A 14,984-nucleotide genomic window follows, 5' to 3' on the forward strand; every position below is an offset into this window, starting at 1 on the left:
CTCATACCGCAACTCCGAAAGAAGGCAGTTGAGCCCGAAGTACGGTTATTCAACAAGGCACTGCCACGTGCAATAGAGTGCACAAAGGAGCGGATCTTGGTCGTCTTGAATGTGGACGTAAGTTTGTATCTTTCTGAGTTGCCCTTTCCCATAAAATCGCTCGTCTCTTGCAAACGCAAGGTCCTTAGATGTTCTAAGAAGCTAATTAGAAGAGGACAACTATCATATGGCATACTAACTCTATCATATGACCTACCATAACACTATTGAGAGGAGTTTACGCGTAATTTTGTTCAGTCTAACGAAATTACTCCTACTTTTTGACGCATTACATTCTAGAGCATAGCGGCATTGATTTTCGCAAATGGGAAAGTACATTTGCACGAGCCAGGAGAAGCAGGAAAAATATTTTGACAATCTTAGTGACTTATTTGGGTCCTCAACATTCGTATTATTACAGCGCTGAAAATAAAAGCCACGAACACAAGAACTTTCGTTCTGCCTCGGACAGCGCGCACCTCGATAGAAATTTAATGGGACCCGGAATAGGGGTAGTCACACATCGTTCTCCCTTTCTATTTTTCCTTTATTAGACCTAATACAGATGTTTTTTTAACAGCAGCAACAAACAAGTATGTTATGCCGGTCTACCTGCCGGCTACCATGAAAGTGTCCTCTCCTCACTCGCTTATCCCCCAATGTACTGCCTTTTATTTTGCCTATTGTAGGGACAAAGGCTGGCGCGTGCGCTAAAACCGGAAGCCGTGACTAATTTGCTTCCACGCGGTTTAAAGTTCCGTTGCAGCAATTTTAAGTTCGAATTTCGGGCACTTTGCACAACCACACTGACACAAGTGTCACGCAAGTATCTCATGCGCAACGCCATGAGCTACAAGTTTAATTGTCGCTGCGTAATTACGTGACCCCACGCAACAAGGTCACGTGATCATGCGACCACCATAGGCGCGCTATTCGCAGTTTGGTCACGTGGTGGGCGGGATCCAACTGACCATGTTCACATGACCCCCACGGGACATGGTCACGTGGTCATGTGACCACCAGAGGTGCGTTTTTTCCAGCGTGGTCACGTGGTGCACAGGATCCCACGGACAATGGCCCACCGATCACTTATTAGAGCACGACGAGCACGAATACGCAAGGTCTGTGGAGGGTTGCCACACGCTTTCCGCCCATAATGAACTTCAAGTATTCATTCAGAAAGTATTCGGTGAAAGTAGCAAAATCGTTGCATGGCCCATCTAATGAAACAGCATTAACCATGATCATAATAAGCCGTTCAATCTTGCGGTACTCTGAGTTGAATAGGCCTGCTCTGTCCAAATACATCCACTACGTGTCTCTTCGTTTTCAGCACAAATTTCTCGACCCAGGGCCGGCCTTAGAGCAGCAAGTGCCCTGGGCAAACTGCAGGCGTGGCGCCCCCCCCCCCCCTTACACACACGTATACTATTCTCGCACCAAACATCATGTTGTAAGCAAACATGCCACAGTGACCCAGCGCGAATGGTCGCGATTTTGTCGTTGTCAGTCGAAAACCGCGTCCTAAAAACGAACGACGTCCGCGAGCATTGTGAGCTTTGTCGGCACCGTGTTCAAAGTTCAAGAATCATTTATTTCTTAGATTAACCAAACTTCAGCTGTGGGTCTCCCATAGCAAGCTAACGTCTAAGGGACAGAGAAAACAAAAGCACAAGTTAACCATGTCAAATGCCGTAGAAGGCAACCTTCCGAGCCTTCAACAACGCAAATTGGGCTACGTCTTGCGACATATCCAGGCTAGACGCTATCTTGTTTTCAATGGACGAAATTGCCAATGACGATATCCTGTCATCTGCCATGGTTGATCTTAGGTATGTCTTAATAAGCTTTAATTTTAGAAACTCCTCTCAGCGGTGGCCATTGACATTGGCAAAGGGAGGAGGATTCTCAATGACACCCACGTATGAGGGAATTTGTTACATAGATGGTTGTCCAGAATGAACTGGAGGACGTCCTGGCGAGCACTGCATCCAGTGGGCAGCAGGCTGCATAGTTAGATCAGCTCCTCGCAGAGATCTGTACCGTCGATGTCTGCACTTTCTAGGTGTCCCAGACTCTGAGTGCATGCATGGTCAAGGCATTGGCAAAGTTTAAGACATTCCGCTTTGTCGGGAAGTCGGGTGAGGCCCTAAAGGAACCCCCAGAAGCTCACGTGCTGCTCCATCCGTGTGAAGCGTTCTTCAATCGACATCTCACGGTGTGAACCATCTCGTAGAAGAACTCTCGCTTGAATTTTGTCTCGACATCATCAACCTCGTCCTGGCACTCATAACAGAACTGGCGCTTTTTCCGCCGCAGTCGAGGGGCCGGTTTCGTCGCACTGTCAATACCCATGCTCTCGGGAAGACCGTTCGCAGTTGCCAGTTGCAGTACCCGACATCGCGATAATTGTCGATGCAATCGCTGCATGCTTCCATCAGCTGGGTGGTTGCTACGATGTCCTTCGTTTTGCATTGCATGTTCTCGCTTACAACATTAACTTGTAAAAAGAATGTCGTACCACACAACAATGTAAACGAGAAACTGAACTGCAAGAGTTAGAGCTTCATGTCGGACACCAGGTTTGCCTGCAGTGATGCGGCCATTCTTGCGCAACATTATAAATTTATATGTTTTTCGCGGTTTTCGGGATTTTTGTGGCGAGTTTCTGAATTTTGAAATGGCAACACTGATCGGCATTGGAAGTCCGTAGTCGTCGCTGGTCGCTTACACACAAAAAAAAGAAAGAGAGACCTACTGAGCGAAGTCATTCTTCGGCTCAGAATAACTTGGCAAAGGGTGAAGCCTACGTTTTCTGCGAGCCAATCAGAGACTCTGAGCGAAGCACGTGATAACTAAGAGCAAAACTCCGTTCCAATACTATTTTGTCCCGTGACTCGCTCCGACACACTGATTTGCTCGCCGATGGGTTTGGCGCCACCGTTTAGTAAGTTGCGCTAAGAGTGCGGCATGCTGGCTCCATCGCTTTTTGCCAGTCAGGTTTTGCTCCGCTCGTAATTTGAGAGCTGTGCGGAGGTGACCGCTTGCCCAGTCGTTCATGACTCATTCAATGACGCTTTGATTCTCACCGGGGGGAGAGGTTCTCTATAGCAAAACAACATTCACAGGTGGCTGCGGGTTGATGGACGCCAATTATAACTAGAACTTAGTCGTTGGTTTTGCGGCCGAAATGCCAAACGGCGATGCGGTCGTTTTTTGTTTTTGATTTTATCCCCTCGAGGTTTGAGCCCTGCATGACCTGGCGGCCCTTTCGGCGCCCCTCTATGAATGGCGCCCGGTGCAACTGCATAGGTCGCCCACTCCAAATGCCGGCCCTGCCTCGACCGAGAGAAAAAAGACGAAAAAAGGCCTGCTGGCGGCGGACAAGTATCACGTATCGGGTGGCCCCAGTACAGCGACCTTGGCTGGTATCCTGGTGGGCGCCGTGAACGTCGCTTTTGGGCTATGGATGACGAAGCGGCCTGGCGTTGATTGACGCCCATGGATTCACAGTTGCAAAAGTTATGGGGCTAAAGCCACACGACTGGAGTTTGCCGAAATTTCCGAAAATGAAAATGCAGGCCTCAGTGAAGTCTGCTGGCTGGTCGAGATTTTTAATTTTTAAGTATTGTTCAGGTTCTTTTTATATTTTTCCGGCACACGCAATCACAAATATTCGCCACTCGCTACCTTTTTTCTTTCCTCGCACAACTTCCTGCGCGTCTACTTTTCCTAGAGTAGAGGATCAATCTCTGTAATCTGCGGGGGAAGCTCGGCGAATGGCGAATCCGAATTATTGTTTCGCTCTAAAAACGATGTCTTTATGACGGACAGACAACAGTCGTGTCATGCCTCTGAGTGTCCCCTCGGCGACTATTTTTCAGTCTAGACACATCAATGGCTTCGCCATTCGCCGAGCATCCTCCGTAGCTTACAGAACTGGCTCTCGAATTGCTTTGGGGAAACACAGACACACGGGAACTTTTTTTACCGAGGTATACATTTTGGACTGGTGTCGCCCACTGTTTATTTGTTTCACCTTTATCTTTAAAATATTGAAAAGTGTCGACCAGTGCGTTTCCTCAACAGTTGTGCACCAGCTTTCTGTATATGTACATACGCATGTCAGTAAAGATTTATGTAAATATTTCGTAATTATACTGCGTATTTTATGGTATGTTGAACAAGAGGGCGGGTAAACCACTTTTCTCCTGTGTCGCCAGCAATATGACGGCAGGAGGTTCGCTTGAAACAAGCAAATAGCAAGGCTTCTACGTATCTCAAATACTCGACTCAAGATACTGTAATTAAGATACTTTTGTCGGTATTTTGGTATCTTGAAGATACATTCGATTGAGAGTAAATAGCACTCTATCTTAACTACATTGCTTAGTATCTTCTACTCAGTATCTCAAATACCTTTTCCGGCGTACGAAGAAGTTTGTCCCCAAAGGGGAAGTACTAAGACTAAATGTTCTTTCTTTCTCCTTTGCACGTGTCTAGGGGGACAAATGAGGTGTACACTAGGAGGTCATCGAACGATATGCGTTTCAGCTAAGTTAATATAATCAAGATGCCCCCATTTTTTTATTTAGTTGTAATAACTTCAGCTCGTCGCGCGCTTATAAAGTATCTTCGAAAGTAATTCAATTATTTTTCAAAGTATTTGCACTTTACTCAAAATAGTTTGGCGCAAAAGTAACTTGAATACTACTCTAAATACTTTCTCACTTGGGTATTTACTATCTTGTCTTAAATACTTTTGTCGAGTATCTTGAACAACACTGCAAATCGTTGACACCTGCACCATTTGAAGTATAGATAAAATAATCGGTTCAGATCGCCTAGACGCTGCAAACGAAAACCGCCTTGGTGTCGAAGCGCGAGGCAGTTGATCGGATTTGGTCGGACACAGTGGGTCTAACGAATACTGGCAAGTGGGTTCCTAGCGGGTTCCGGGAGGGTTGATGAGGTGATGATTTCAGCAATCCACCAGCCGGATTTCGGTGCCACACGAATCATGACATGATAGTCAGCTCTATGTACGCGAAATCATTAAAACATCCACCAAGCAAAAAGTACAGTACATTTCATTCACATCCTTCAGTCTTATCAACGAGAAGAATTTAGCACTATGATTGCGTCTCGTCCTGCGATGGTCGTCAGCCGACGCCACGGCCCGTTAGGTTCAATCGGGAGCCAGTCACGTAATGCATTACTTCGACGCGTGTATAAGAAAAGCACGCTAATGCACACGTGCCTATAACTGGTCTGTGATTGGACCTGGTGGGCCCTAACCTAGGTTGTAGATAGGGACTTTAACTTTCGGACAAATGCTATAAACTCCGTGAAACACTCGCCGGTGAAACTATCGCGAATTCGGATTTATCCGAACAACTCCAAATTCGACGGCTGTCAGTTGTAAAATCTTGAGCGGTCTTGACCTTTTCCAGGGATCCGAAGACAAGTTTTGCAACCGTTTTTCTTTTTTTTTTCTTTTTTGTTTTTGTAAGCGTCAAAAGAAGCGTCTTTCTCTGCACATATTCCTTTGTTATCCTCGTGGGCAACAGGAATTCAATAATCAGTCAGACTTTCGAAGTATCCGCACGGAAAAGGCAGGACTCTGCCAAGGAATACAGATATTTTGAAGTAACTGACAGAGACATTGTATTGCCTTTGAGGCTTTATCATACAACTTGAAAGTTTAATGAAAGAAAGAAAAAAAAAAGAAAAAAAAAAGAACACCCGGTTTATAAATTAACTTCTGGAGGGAATATGGTATCAAAAGGCTAGTTCGTTTCACCTTATGGGCGAGCGAAGCCAACGCTACAAGCGCGAGCATGCTGCTTGTAACAGCGCCTGTGGTGCACGTACGCACGTACGAAGCCGGCACGCTCGGAGCCTTGGGCTCGCGCTTCTAGCTTTGACTTCGCTCGCACATGACGTGAAACGAAGTATATACACCGACACGCGGCTCCGACGCCGTCCCTCTGCGGTGGCGCTGCCTTGAGTACGGCGCACCACGCAGAGGCGGCTTCTCTTCAAAAACGAGACGCTGCGATTCCGCAGTGCCCACACCCGGTGTGGGCAAAGCAAAAACCGTGTTTGTAAACAGGGCGGTCTTCGCGCGCTCGTCTATAGACGCTTTACACACGCGCCAGATTGAGCCGCCATAGCCGCCCTTCTCTTGTCTTACCGAGATGCCGAGCCACTGAAGCGGGCGTTGACGGGTCTTCACAAGGGCCTATGCTGGGCTCAAGAACACAGTAGCATCTAAAATGGCAATAACCTGTCCTGCTGTGGTAATGATGAAGTGAAGCGAACGGAATAAGAGGGAACAAAAACTGAAGGTCAGTTATGGCGGCGCCCATGCACAGCTGCTGTAAAGCGTCTATAGCCAAAATTGCGGGCTCGCACCGAGAGATGCCAAAGCACGTATGCTCTGCATAAACAAAAAAATAAAATAAATAAATAAAAAAAAAAGGTCGGACAGTGAAATCGCCGAGATGTCGCCACTCCGCACAAGCGAATGTGTACGAAGGCACCCTATTCACGGTGGCGAGACAAAAAAGAAAAAGAAAAAACGCCTGCTCCCCGCAAAATCAACCCGCAAAAGCCTGCCGGGTAAACGCGGGCGCAGACACCTGCAGGTCTTCCACGCGCGCGGACGGGTCTCCCCCTCTTTTAAAAAAAAAACACGTTCCAGTTAAGTAAAAACAACACTGTATATTAGGTACTTTAAAAATAAATACATAATCGAATACATATATGACAAACTACCGGCATATACCTTCGTTACTTCATCACAACTAGCCACCAGCACTGCACAACAAAGTATTTTTATACAATTTTTCACGACACTGATTGTTTCTTATAGTATTTCATAGACAATTTGTAAGGATTGGCGACCGGGCAGTTTTTCATGACTTGAGAACATATCTTCCAATAGTCCTGATCCCCACACGTTCTGCTCCTCGGAAGACTTCGTAGAAGGTTGAGCACTTTCGTGTAGTTCGTTCTAGAGCACTATATAGCTCCTTCGGAGCAGAGTAGCGCAATCTAGAACGCCGTCTCTCGGCGACTAGCGGCGAACGCCCGGAGGTTCCAACTGCGGTCAGAAATGCATGGAGAACGTGAGAAAATCGTTGTTTCTTCAGTTTTGTGGGGATGTGCGGAATGGAAATCATTTTTGACATAATAATGAAACATTTTAGAATAATATGCGATAAGTTTTGTCCCATACAAGGACGTAACTTTTTTTAAAAAATTGCCTGAGCGGCATCATGCAGCAGACGACACGGCGACGTCACACCATTCACGTGACCCGCTCCGGCCAACCCGAAAAGCCCATCTCCGCTGCGAGCAAAAATCGTCTGCTTCAAACGCCATTGCCTTGGAAATTGCCTTCTCAAAATTTGCACACGCATCCGATATTATTAAAATTTTGATAAAGTGTTTAGTGCTTTACTAACTTCACGACAGACTAGTTTTGAAAAGTGTGAACTCGCCGTTCATTTTTTAATCAGCCGTGTTGTATCGATCTCCATGTATTCTCCCATAGGGCGGACCGCCTCTTGGAACCCTGAGTACCACGTGACTCGCGCCGAGCCGCTCTGTCGGCCATCTTGTCGGCAAAACACGAGGTTCAAAGGATTGCGCTACTCTGCTCCGTAGGAGCTATATAGTGCTCTAGTTCGTTCTAAAGCCCCTTGATAAAAGCGTTTTTTACAAGTACCGCCAACCATTGTTGTGGAAGCGCGCGAGACACGTGCCATGAGCGGGTGCTCCGCCGCCATTCGCTTCCAAGGCCCGCTCATTTCAGTGCTGCGCCGCCATTTGCTTCCAAGGGCCGCTCGAGACATGGGCCACGTGCACTCGCGCATTTGACGCTACTTGCATAACAAGCGCAAACACATCGAGGGGCTTTAGTTCGTTCCACACTGCAGCAGAATCGTTCAATCTAAAAAATAAAAACAGAGAAAAACACCATGAACGGTTATAGGGTCTAGTCACGTGCTGAGTCATCGCCCACAAACATGACCACCAAACGATAAAGCAAAACTGATTCGGGAGAGTTGTGAAAATTGAAAGACAAAGCAAACTCGCCAATGGGATAACTGCTTTTGCCTTCGGTGGCCATACTTCTGTGTTGTGACTCGGCATCAAAAGGCAGTCTGACGTCATATAAATACTTGTAACCTCCTTGCCTACTAGCCCCGAGAACGAACGCAAGCGTCGCTGTTGTTCGAGGCGTTCGAGATCGTTTCATAGGTCACAAGGAAAGGGTACAGAGAGTTTAATCGCAAAAGATTACAATAGCACGAATAGAAATATAAAAAATGGCGCTAAACATAAAGCAAAAAGTTACGGTGAAGTTATCAGCGGCCAATCACCAACCGTCCGCAACGTGAGTACTAAGGGTGTCGCGAACCAGCCGACGTACGAGTTCGACCAGGTTCGAGCTTCTCGAACCTTTCCCGCAAAGTCCGACAACGTGCGTACTTGGGCACACGTACGCCCAAGTATGCATGCGCCCACTCAAACACGCACGAATTAGGCACTCATACGCATGCGCGAACACAGATACGCGGATGCACGCGCAGGCACGGATGCAAATTCACGTACACACGCACAAGCACACCCGCGCACACGTACGCACGAATTACACACGCACGTGCACGCGCACACTCGCACAGGCACGCGCACTTATGAGCAGGCAAACACCCACGCGTGCAAACACGCACGCAGATGCACGTATAACACGCACACAGATACGCGGGTATATATACTCACGCGTAGGCATGAAAACACGCATGTGCACGGGGGGCACGCACATAAGCATCCTCGCTCATGCAGGCGCACACGCAAGCAGACACGGACGCGCAATTACGTTCGCAAGCGCGAGCACGCACATAATAGAAAAACTAGACGAAACGTCACAAGGTGTATCGATGAAACAAACGCCGGCTATTTCCGATGGAACGATTTATCCTTGAAAAGGTGCAGCTTCGAAGAAACGAGCTGTCTAAAACGTCGTCTGACGAACTGACTGCATGGCACCGCGTATATTCGGAATGTATAGTACATAAAACAGCGGTCACTAAAACAGGCACACAAAAAGCATAACTGTTTCCAGTGCTTCGTGAGAAATCGTCACCCCAGTTGCCGAAACAAATCTTGCATTTTCACAGAGATACACATACAACAGAGAGGGATTCTAACCACGGTCATCTCACCATAAAAATAAACTACGCATTGCCAAATGCTCAGCGTCCGCCCAAATGTAGCCTAGCGACAGAGACTAATGTATTTTCGTGGCGAGAAAAACATGCTTCGGATTTCTTTCGAACGCACTCTAAAGAAATGTATATTATATCTACGATCAAAATTGGCGCCCCTTTTAGAGGAAGAAATGTAGTACTTACCGTACCAGAAGGAGCGTCGTTCTTGTCCCTGTACGATCGCTTTGATCACGCACAGTCTGCAACGACGGTAACAAGCGGATAGCCTTCGGCATCGATCTCGCCAGATTCCTTCGTGCGCCTCGCTTCTTCCACTCCGGCCTGTTGCATGGCTTCCCAAGCGGCATCTTCAACACCCCGAGTCAATTCGTTCTCGCAGCACTACGACACGATGACTCAACCTCACGATCCGTAGTTTCAGCAGAGGGTCGCTTACGTGCAAACTCTATTTGCGACTTCGAGACCTTTCGCTTGCCATATTTATACCTCTTTGGACCCATAGCTGCGAGGACGGCCTTTCTAGTTATGAAAACACGCACAGCTATCCGCCTGACACCCCACCCCGAGAAACAAAACCACTCTGTCTGGACGGGTCTTGCCGCCTCTGGACCACCACAAGCGCGTTACTGAAGAGCGCATGCGCGCGGAGTAATACAAAATCAGAGCAGCGTGCGTGGCGAAATGGTGGCGCCCTCACGCGGCGCTCGTCGAACTAGTCTTGACCGTCCAAACGAGGAAAACAAGCCACAACACCTTTTTTTCATTTCATTTATTTACTCTCAAGGCCGAAGCATTACAGAGAGGAGTGGTGAAGCAAAAAGAAAAAATAATAATAATACAACATGAACATAAACACAGCAGGGAGATTACAAAAAATGGTTGCAAATGGCGCTTTTGAAACGGTCGCTGTCGGTGATTGAAGCGATGGAGGCGGGGAGGTGGTTCCAGTCTGTGCAGGTTTTGGGAATGAACGAGTGGAAGTGCAAATTGGTGCGGCTGCTTGGGACGCCAACCTTGAACTGATGGTCGCTGCGGGAAGAAATGTACGATGGTGGCAGAAAGAGAGAGTCACTGAGTAGAGAATTGAAATGATAAACCTTGTGAAAGAGACAAAGACGAGATAGTTTACGACGCAATGAAAGATCGGGTAAGTTAAGATTAGATTTCATGGAAGTGACACTGGCAGTTCGAAAGTAATTTGAGAAGATGAAACGCGCGGAACGGTTTTGAATGGCTTCTATTTGAAGAATAATGGAGTTAATATGAGAGTCCCAGATTGATGATGCATATTCAAGCTTTGACCTCACTAAAGTGTTATAAAGTATGAGTTTCAAGTTAGTTGGGGCTAAAGAAAAATTACGCCGTAGATACCCAAGTGCGCGATTAGCATTACTAGTGATGTAGTTGACGTGATCTTGCCATGAAAGGTTAGCAGAAATGATAATGCCAAGATATTTGAAGGACGAAACTTGCGTTAGGCGAACACGGTTAAGTAAGTAGTCACATGGTAGGATGTAATTTGAATGACGTGCAATTCTCATTGACTTACATTTAGCAGGGTTAAGTTTCATTAGCCAGGTGTCACACCAAAATGAAATGTTATCGAGGTCAGACTGAAGAGCATGATGATCAGCAGGTTCCAGAATTTTGCGATAAACAACACAGTCGTCAGCAAAAAGTTTTATAGATGAAGAAATGCAGCTAGGTAAGTCGTTAATATAAATAAGAAAAAGCAAGGGCCCTAGCACTGACCCCTGCGGGACACCGGACGTTACAGGACAGTGAGGGGAGTTATGGTCATTGGCGGTTACATATCGCGTGCGATTAGACAAGAAGCATTCTATCCATTTAAAAATATTAGGGTCCATGTTAAGTTTACTTAATTTATACAGGAGCAGACTATGACAGACACTATCGAATGCTTTAGAGAAGTCGATGAAAATGCAGTCAACAGTGATTAAGTGATCTGCAGCAGCAGAAGCAAACGATTTTGCAAGTCCTACCGTAGCAATAATGTTTGCTTGATTTTGCTGCCGTGCCCACGGTCCTGTTACTTGTGGTTGTGCGATGTGTTTTTCTCTCTGAGAATGCTACTTTTGCTGAGCGGCGATGTTGAGGTCAACCCTGGTCCAGAAACAGGCGCTATTTTACAAAAACTGAAAGAAATCGCCCGGGACATACAGGAAATTAAAAATGAAAAGGGTATAACAAATGACAGACTTTCTGCGATCGAGCACAAACTGGAAAGTCTCAGTACGCTTCAAAAGAACGTCAGTGCATGTCGGGAGAGAATAACTGAACTTGAAACGACTGTTAAAATTATTACCAGAAAGGTAGACGACTTAGAAAATCGAAGTAGACGGTCGAATCTGATTGTCTACGGAATTAAAGAACAAGAGAACGAAAACAGTCAGACACTCGAAAGAGTGGTCGTAGGTGAAATTCTCGAGAGAATTCTAAACGTACAAATAGCAGGCATCGAAACAATTCACCGCCTCGGGAAACAGGCTGATAACAAGATCCGTCCAGTCATACTCAAACTACTGGACAGTAGAGATAAATCAAAGATACTGAAAAACTGCGTCAAACTGAAAGGAACAGATTTTTCAATCGGTGAAGATTTCTCCCGACACGTACAGCAAATACGTAAGAAGCTTTGGGACCGCACTAAAGCAAACCGAGATAAGCGAGAAAAGGTTTTCTTAACATATGATAAGGTTCGCATAAATGGGCATCTCTATGCGTGGGATGAGACAAAAGAAGACATAATTCCCGTAGAAAAAAACGATGTTCCCGACGAAAACTAACCGAAAGCCACATTCTGCCATCTAACCTTAGAGTCGTAAATATAAATGCAAGGAGTCTTCAAAATAAAGCATATTCATTGGAGTCCTTTCTCTTAGAATTTAATCCACACATAGTTACAATCACAGAAACGTGGTTACATCCCTTAATACTTGATAGCGAAATTGTCCCACCAAATTACATCATTCTGAGAAAAGACAGAACGACTAGAGGTGCCGGAGTAGCAATACTTCTAAAACGAGGTATCCCCTACGGACATATGCCTGATGTGAAAGATGTTGAATCTTTATGGTGCAAAGTGTCATTCGATTATTATTCTGTTGTTGTAGGTGTCGTTTATCGGCCTCCAAACTCCGAACACAAGTGTCTGTACAACTTATATGATTACATGCAACAACACATTAAAAATCAAAGGATTATTATGGCTGGCGATTTTAATATACCTGAGGTAAACTGGGATTCGCTGCAACTTGGCACTGTTACCTCTGATGCAATATTAGACATTTTATTTGCGTTTAATCTGTCACAAATCGTCAGAGAGCCAACACGGGTGCAGGGAACGTCCAGCAGTCTGCTTGACCTTGTATTTCTTAGTGACCACTTCCCCCAGAGCCAAGTCGATGTTGAAGTAGTAACGGGCATATCCGACCATAAAGCAGTTATATGCACCATACCTATACGAACATCTAGGTTCTCATATGGTACCATTAAAACTGTACTTGATTTCAACAGTGCCGATGACGCGTGTATATTAACGTACCTTGCTCATAGATTTTATGATTTCCGTGAACTTTGTGACGAGATAGATGTCAGTATTGACGACATATGGAACGAGTTTAAATCAATTATCACGCACTGTGTTACACAGTTCATCCCAAAAAAACAAAAAATAACAAGAAAGCACAACCCATGGATCACGCGAGAAATTATCCACCTGAAACGCAAACTCAAGCGGCTAAGGAAGTCATCAAAAATACACTCCCTCCAGGATAACACCGACTACAAAGCAAAGATTTCAGAGCACTCTAAACTTCTTAAATTAAAAATTAAAGAAGCCAAACATAAGTACTATAACGTGACCCTCCACGAGTTCATGAAAGCGTCACCTCGGAAATTTTGGAACCACGTTAACCCTAAAAAGTCTCAAATGAATTGTATGAGCTCCATAGAGAAACAAAAAATGGCAGATGAATTTAACAATTACTTTAAGTCGGTATTTACAGCTGATGATGGTAATGACGGTTTAACTTTACCACAATGCAACACTGCTGAAGAACTTGGAAGCCTAATAGTTACGGAACCAGGCATATTTGCACTTTTACTCAATTTAGACACCAAAAAAGGTAACGGTCCTGACGAAATTCCGAATATGTTTCTTAAAAGATACGCCGAATGGGTTAGCAAGTATTTAGTGTTAATTTTTAACAAGTCTCTCTTCCTTTCTTCGGTACCCGCCGAATGGAAAGTTGCGAAAGTAATCCCTATACATAAATCTGGCGATAAAACTCTAGCCTCAAATTTTAGGCCCATATCACTTACTTGCACCTGCTGCAAACTTCTCGAGCATATTATTCTCAAAGTCATGACATCATTTGTAGAAAATAACAATATCTTATTCCCACATCAGCATGGTTTTAGAAGTGGACTATCGACCGTTACACAGCTAATTGAGATTCTTCACGATTTCACGATGGGCATAAACAACAGAAGTCAGGTAGATGCAGTGTTCTTGGATCTCTCGAAAGCGTTTGATCGCGTTTCCCACAACAAACTGATAATAAAACTTAAACATGTTATGGGCGAAGGACCGATAATTGCATGGATTGAAGACTACTTAAAAAATCGTTTCCAATTTGTTTATCACGAGGGACAAAGTACGCGACCAGTTGCAGTAGTATCCGGCGTCCCACAAGGTTCCGTTTTAGCTCCATTTTTATTTCTACTTTTCATAAATGACATAGCCGATGGCATTGATGTTAACATAAGATTATTCGCTGACGATTGTATCATATATCAAGAAATTAAGAACCAAGACGATCACATCCTACTAAACAAATCTCTTAAAAAGATTTCCGACTGGTGCGATGACTGGCAAATGGTGATTAACAAAGAAAAAACAGTCTCCATGAGTTTCACGAGAAAGAAAAAGAATGTCTCCCAGTTTCAATATAGCCTTAAAGATGAACCCTTGCATAGAGTCACCGAGTATAAGTACCTAGGAGTCTTAATAACATCTGATCTTAGCTGGAACGCACACGTTAAATATGTATTTAATAAAGCTCTCACGAAATTATTCCTTCTGAAGAGAACCTTAAAAGGTTCGTCTTGTGAAACAAAACTCCTAGCATATAAAACCCTTATACGTCCAGTGCTTGAATACGCAAATATTGCTTGGTTCCCTCACACGAATATAAACATAAACACACTTGAAAGCCTTCAGAGAAAGGCAATTAGGTTTGTTTATCATAAGTATGGTCGTTTTGACTCCCCTACAGAGCTTCTGAAAAGAGCAGGTTTACAGACCATTACTGACCGCGCAACATTAAATCGTCTAAAATTTCTCTACCTTCTTTTACAAGGCGCCTTTAAGATTGACTCATCCAAGTACGTACAATTGTCTAACACAAGACCGACTAGACACAAGCACAGCCATACACTTGTTGACTATTCGTTTCATAATAACACTTTTAAACACTCATTTTTTCCCTCTGCCATTAGAATCTGGAATAGCCTTGACCCACACGTGTTCAGTCACGGCACTGTTGAATCATTTATCAATGCAGTCGAAGATGAACTTTTTTCGTAATTATTGGATGCTTTGAATGACGAGAAGTGTTGTTCATTCGTTGTTAAGTGCCTCACATATGTATCTTTTTATTGTGTACCAATGCCTGCAAT

The 14,984-nt window shown here is 44.9% G+C and overlaps 1 protein-coding gene across 1 annotated transcript in view; it reads left to right on the top strand.

Annotated features, from left to right (window-relative positions):
• Window positions 1-12,191, top strand: part of LOC121833986 — a 55,422-nt gene extending 43,231 nt beyond the window's left edge. Inside the window, exon 2 of the mRNA XM_042287718.1 lies at window positions 11,254-12,191. Within this exon, the coding sequence (XP_042143652.1) occupies window positions 11,254-12,088 (835 nt within the window). The 3' untranslated portion in view covers window positions 12,089-12,191. The remainder of the gene's footprint in view (window positions 1-11,253) is intronic.
• Window positions 12,192-14,984: the final 2,793 nt, after the last annotated feature.

This window comes from Ixodes scapularis, unplaced genomic scaffold, assembly GCF_016920785.2.
Source record: "Ixodes scapularis isolate PalLabHiFi unplaced genomic scaffold, ASM1692078v2 ptg000247l_1___fragment_3__unscaffolded, whole genome shotgun sequence".
Classification (NCBI taxonomy): Eukaryota; Metazoa; Arthropoda; class Arachnida; order Ixodida; family Ixodidae; genus Ixodes; species Ixodes scapularis.